A 6,629-nucleotide genomic window follows, 5' to 3' on the forward strand; every position below is an offset into this window, starting at 1 on the left:
AACTTCAGCGCTAAATTATTAATCACGGATTAATTTGCTTTTTAAAGTTAATGAAATAGTTATTTTCCATCTTCCAAAAAAAAAAAAAAAATCCATCACTCTGCAATGTTGTTTGCCCGTTCGGCAGTTTTTTTGTTAGGACCCTGTTCAGCAATTGATTATAAGTTTTTTTGGTTTAATTTGTTAATGTTTAATTTATTTCGAAAATTATTTGCTTTTTGATTATAAGTTTTTTGGTTTCAATTTGTTAATGTTATTTATTAATGTGGAATTATGAGTTTTACTTAAGAGGGTGTTTTTGTCTTTTGACCAGACAATTTTGACTTTAATTTTTCATTTTGAAGTGAAAAAAATGATTAATTGCAATAGAAATGTAACTAGAATGTAAGTTGCTCCACCCAAAAAAAAAAAAAAAAAAAAAAAAAAGAAGCCCAAAAATACAATGGCGATATTGCAAAAGTTTTAAACTAGGAGGCATGTTATTGTAATTTTACCTTTTCTTTTTTTTTTTTCTTTAAATAAATAAAATGCTCTCTCCCTATATATATTGGAAAGAAAGCCAAGGCATCTAAGCCTTGCTTAATTAGATAATCAAAGTTAAAAAATTATCGAGTCCATGGCACCCTGGAGTCCAAACCTTGTTGTACGGTCACTTGATCAATTTTTGTTGTTTAGCATCATTCTACTGTTTCTTTGTTCTTCTAGTACTTGTTTTGCAACAAGTGGAGAGGCAGAGGCCCTTGTGAAATGGAAGGACAGCCTTGATATGAATCCAACTACTCATTCTCTTCTCCGCTCTTGGAATCTCAATTCTACTACTTCAACTTCTCATCATCACCATAATACCCCTTGTTCCTGGGTTGGGATCACTTGTAATGACTTTGGAAGTGTCATCAACATTACTCTTGAAAGCAGTAATATGAAAGGTACACTTCACAACTTCAACTTCTCCTCCTTTCCCAGCTTACTCACTCTTAACTTTTATAACAACTCCCTCTACGGAAGTATCCCATCTCACATTGGCAACCTTTCTACACTCACCTACCTTGCCCTTGATTCCAATCATCTCTCCGGAGACATCCCATCCCAGATATGCCTTTTAACAAATTTACGTTTCCTTTGGTTGGAAAGGAATTATTTGCATGGCTTTATACCACCTCAAATAGGCATGTTGGTGTCTATCGAGTTCTTTTATGCTCATAGTAACAATCTGTCAGGTTCAATTCCTGTGTCCATTGGAAACTTAAGCAAGTTAACTAATTTGGAACTTAATATAAACAAAATAGTTGGATCCATCCCCAGTGAGATTGGACAGCTTAAATCACTCACTTTCCTTCATTTGTTTGATAACCAACTCACTGGCTCAGTTACTATGTCCATTGGAAACTTGAGCAGGTTAACTGAGTTGGAACTTGGTGGAAACAAATTAGTTGGGTCCATTCCAAATAATATTTGTCTTGGTGGGAAGCTTTCATGGTTTACAGCAGGTGATAACAACTTTAGAGGTTCCATTCAAAAAAGCATAAGAAACTGCAGTTCATTAGTCCACCTTTCATTTGTAGGAAATCAACTAAAAGGAAATATATCTGAAGAATTTGGAATATACCCAAACCTGGATTATATAAACTTGAGCTCCAATAAGATTTCTGGAAAACTTTCTGAAAACTGGGGACAGTGTCCAAAACTCAAGATGGTGAACATCTCTAACAATAAAATATCCGGTAGGCTACCTCCTGAACTAGGGAAGGCTACTCAATTACAGAAGCTTGACCTTTCTTCCAACCTTCTTGTAGGTAAAATTCCTAAGGAACTGGGACAACTGAAATTGTTGTACATTCTCGAGCTTCAAAATAATTCCCTTTCTAGAACTGTTCCTATAGAAATTGGAATGATGTTGGACCTTGAAACACTTGACCTTGCAAACAACCAATTGAGTGGACCGATTCCCATGCATTTGGAGTACAGTTCAAAACTATTGCATTTAAACTTAAGGAATAACAAATTCAGCGGCAATATTCCCTTCCAAATTGGTAATCTGCTTTCCCTTGAAGATCTTGATCTAAGTAAGAATTTGCTCTCGGGAAAGTTGCCTTTAGAGCTTGGTCATTTGGAAAAGCTAGAAACATTTAACCTCTCACACAACAATCTATCAGGCTCAATACCATCCATGTTTAAAGAATTGATAAGCTTGACATCTGTTGATATATCCTACAATCAGTTAGAAGGTCCTCTCCCCCACATCAAAGCTTTCACTGAAGCTCCAATGGAAGCCTTGGAAGGTAATAAAGGATTGTGCAGCAACAACCCTAGTTTGAAGCCTTGCCCCACACCTAAAGATAAAAATAGAAATCAAGCTGTAATTGCAATGATAGTATCTATCTCCAGCATTCTATTTTTATTGTTTATCATTGGTGGGATTCTTTTTGTCTGCCAAAAAAGAGCGAGGAATATGGATGAACCAAGAGAAACCAAAACTGAAGCTTTCTTTGCAGCATGGAATCACGATGGGAAAAAAGTTCATGAAGAAATAGTAGAAGCAACAGAGAATTTTGATTCCAAATATTGCATTGGAGTTGGAGGGAATGGAAGTGTATATAAAACCCTACTATCAACTGGTCAAATTTTTGCTGTGAAAAAGTTCCATGAGAATGATGGAATAGACCATCAACAAGCTTTCAAAAGCGAGACAAGTATTTTGCCAAAAGTGCGCCATCGAAACATCATCAAGCTTTTTGGATTTTGTGTGCATACAAGATACTCATTTTTGGTTTATGAGTTCATGAAACTGGGAAGTTTGGTAAAGATATTGAGTGACAATGAAAAGGCAATGGAGTTGGAACGGTTCAAGAGAGTGAATATTGTCAAAGGTTTGGTAAATGCGATATCCTATCTGCACCATGAATGTTTTCCGGCTATAGTCCACAGAGACATATCTAGTAAGAATGTTCTGTTGGACGATGAATGTGAAGCTCACATTTCTGACTTTGGTTCTGCTACAACTTTAGATCCAGACTCATCAAATTGGACTCCATTTGCAGGAACCTTAGGTTACTCAGCCCCAGGTAGGTATTCCATTAAAGTTCCATCAAAATTTAAATCCACAATTCATTTTTATCCTTTTGGTAACCAGGAAATGTCATGTTTTTTCATTTCGACAAAAAAATATCATTTGATCAATAGATATTGTAGCATTTCCCCCCCTCCCCCCCCCCCCCCCCCCCCCCCCCCCCCCCCCCCCTTTTTTGGGTCAAAACAAGAACTGAGAAGTTCCTAGCAAAAACATAAGACAGCTGGTTTACATGCTTAGCAAAAGGTTTTCAAACTAGATCACATTAATTGTAGTTTTTACCTATTTTTCTTTTTCATACAACTTCAAAAACAGATTTACTACAAATAGTCCTTTATGTATATTACTAGATAATAGAGAGGTTAAACTAATTGTTTGACTATATTCTGTATATGCACTTTCAAGGTCTCTACTTGCATGTTTAGAAGAAGTTGTATACAATTTATTTTACGGACTACCATGACCAAAATGTTACTAACATTTTTTCATTTCGCACATGCAAAGTATCTTATAATTGGAAAATATTAACTGCAATTCATATTTCTTTGAAGAGCTTGCTTATACAATGGAAGTAAATGAGAAGATTGATGTCTACAGCTTCGGAGTTGTTGCATTAGAATCTATCATGGGAGAGCATCCCGGAGACCTCATATTATCTCTGTTATCATCACCATTACATGCTGTTGATGTTCTGCTTAAGGATGTACTTGACCAACGTCTCTCACCTCCAAAGCGGCAAATAGCAGACCAAGTGGTCTCCATTGCAGAAATAGCATTTGCATGCGTGCGACAAAGTCCACAGTCACGACCAACTATGAAGCAAGTATCTCAGAAGCTGTCGACTCCATTACAATCTTTATCAGTGCCTTTTCATATGGTTACAATAAAGCAGCTGTTTGATTCCCCAACATGGACAACCTAAATTGCTGCAGTTTCTCCTTGTTTTTGATTGTCTACATGTCTGTGTGCATTTTCTTTCACTCTGTCTTTCTTCCTTTCGTCACTGAGTTGTTTTCCTTTTCTTGATATTTAAGTTAGCCTAAGCTTGGATATTCCAAGACTTGGCAGTGTAACGTCTTAATGAGTAAAGAGACTTTATTTATCTGGCTTCTTGTATTTCTTTGATTTTGGATAAACAATTTCATGAGTCTCTTTAATTTGCTAATAGATAGAGCCAAAGCTAAATTTGCTGTCATTTAAATTCCAAATGTCATATAATATTTACTAAAACTATTTCCATAGAGGGCCATTTTTTTGTCCATAATATATCATGAGCGACAAACTCTTTGTCTAGCTGCACCAACAATTATGATCACAAGCCTTGCAAAAGCAGGCTCAAGATTCATCTGGCCTTGCAGTTACTTATCTGAACTGTGATCAAATGCAAATTAAAATATGAAATGGGATGTCACATTTTGCCCATAAAAGAGGCAAAGGTTTTTTAATTTTTTACTTTGTATGTAAAACTATACATATAAAAACATGAATCACAGATTTTTTTCAATATCATAATTTTCCTCAATTGTATTTTCAAATATAGGATCGATATAAATTTGAACTGGTATTGTAGTTTCAAGTATTAATTTACAAGGAAAAGAAAGGTAAACAAGCTGTTTCATTACCCGTGACTATAATTTTCTGATAAGAAAACCTTCCTTGATGAAAATGAAAGTTGCCATTAGAATTCTCTCTAAAGAAATTTGATAATGAAGAAGATATATAAAGCTAAACAAATATCTCTGTTTTAAGCATAAATTTACAAGAAATTATAGGAAAACTTTATTTTATTGCTTTTGTTATTGGGAACATATAAGATGAGGTTAGAACATTGCTTAGATGTGGTCCAATTGAATTGTGTTAATTGTACTTATATTAGACTAAATTTAAAATAATCTAGTCCAGTTCTATATTTTAAAATTTACCCAGAGAGTATACATAATCTTTTTCTTTGAGGAGAATGTATTTGTTGACTTTTAATCCGATCCTCCCTTTTTTTTTTTTTTTTTTTTTTTTTTTTTTTTTTTTGGGTTTGGGTTGTTACTAACAAGAAGATAAGACTTCAAAGTAAGAGGTATACTAGAAGTAAAAGTCACTGTTTAGTAAAAATCACTGAGGAAAAAAAAAAAAAAAACTTTTTCTCTTATCAAACAGGGCAAAAACAGAGCGATTACGTTGCATAGCAGTCAAATATGGCAGTGACTATTTAACTACCTTTAGTATAGGACATTTCTCTACTAAGTGAGTACTTAATTGCTTTCACAAATAGACACTTCAAAAAACACATTCTTTTATAAAATCTACTTTAGTAATTGACACGCCTAATATAGAAACTAGATTGAGCAAATTAAGATAATCAGTTAAGTTAAGAAACATGAAAGCTAGTCAGAATGAAAGTTCAAAGAAATATGGAAATTCATTAGTTAATAGACATACACAAAAGTTACAAACTCTACTTAATAGACACACTTAACTGGAAGATCCCCCTTATCCATCGGAAGATCATTATGAAGGAAAATTCAAAGAAATCATGAAATCATTAATTTTGACAAATATGTCTAACTAGTGTCTTTATATCGATGGGGAAAAAAAAGGGAAAAGAAATTAAGGTCTTGGTCGGAATGTAGATATTTAGATTGGTTGGCCTAGAACCACTTGTGTAAAAAAAGGGGTCAACTGGAAACGGAGAGTCTTTCAAAAGGAAACATAAGAAAAAACCAAGAAATTCATTTTCGCAAACCAAGAAAACGAATTGTCCTGGTTGGAAAGGAATTACTAATTTTGGTTTGTTTTAAACCACTTGATACGTGGAAAACTTAAGAGGTAGGGCATATTGATAAATCTGGGCTTATATCAATTTGCTTAGTATTTTGATAAATGAGTACTGGACCAGCGTCTCTCATCTCCAACAAGGCGAATAGCAGACCAGGTGGTCTCCATAGCTATGTGTGTGTGTGTGTGTGTGTTTGCATTTTCTTTCACTCTGTCATTCTTCATTAGTCACTGGGTTGTTTTTGTTTTCTTGCTTAATAACTTAGCCTGAGCTTAGATATTCCAAGACTTGGTTGTGTGATGTCTAGCTTCTGGTGTCTTTAATGGATTAAGAACATGATCTGGTATTTGCGGTCATTTTCTTTTCAAATGTTTAATAATATTTAGTAAAAGCACGGCATGCAAGGCCGTAAAGGTGACGCTTAGTTATATCAAACGTTTCAATAAAATAGCAAAATAGAACAAAATATTTTCTTTCAAATTTGGAGAACATAGGCAATCTTCTTTGAACCATTTCAATTTCTACCTTCATAATCTAGAAAGCATGTTACCTCCAAGGGGGTAAAATGCTTTCTAGTTTCTGATCATTATAAAATCTTAACTCAAAGTCATATTACTTTGAACAGCTTGCTTATACAATGGAAGTAAATGAGAAGATTGACGTGTAAAGCTTCGGAGTTGTAACGTTAGAAGTGACCATGGGAAAGCATCCGGGAGACTTCATATCATCTCTGTTACTATCACCATTACTGGCTGTCTTAAGGATGTACTGGATCAACGTCTCTCACCTCCA

At 34.5% G+C, this 6,629-nt stretch overlaps 1 protein-coding gene across 2 annotated transcripts; it reads left to right on the top strand.

The window, feature by feature from the left end:
* The first annotated feature begins 553 nt into the window (after positions 1 to 553).
* On the top strand, positions 554 to 4,169 carry LOC107422038 (MDIS1-interacting receptor like kinase 2-like). Of its 2 annotated transcripts, XM_016031438.4 has the most exons (3): positions 554 to 926; positions 1,794 to 3,062; positions 3,619 to 4,169. In XM_016031438.4, exons 1-3 carry the CDS (start codon positions 617 to 619, stop codon positions 3,987 to 3,989), a joined length of 1,950 nt encoding a protein of 649 aa, XP_015886924.3. In that variant the 5' UTR covers positions 554 to 616; the 3' UTR covers positions 3,990 to 4,169. The 2 variants fall into 2 exon arrangements, with proteins under 2 accessions (XP_015886924.3, XP_015886922.3); XM_016031436.4 differs by having other exon boundaries at positions 554 to 3,062.
* The last annotated feature ends 2,460 nt before the right edge of the window (positions 4,170 to 6,629 follow it).

Source organism: Ziziphus jujuba, chromosome 3, assembly GCF_031755915.1.
Source record: "Ziziphus jujuba cultivar Dongzao chromosome 3, ASM3175591v1".
Lineage (NCBI taxonomy): Eukaryota > Viridiplantae > Streptophyta > Magnoliopsida > Rosales > Rhamnaceae > Ziziphus > Ziziphus jujuba.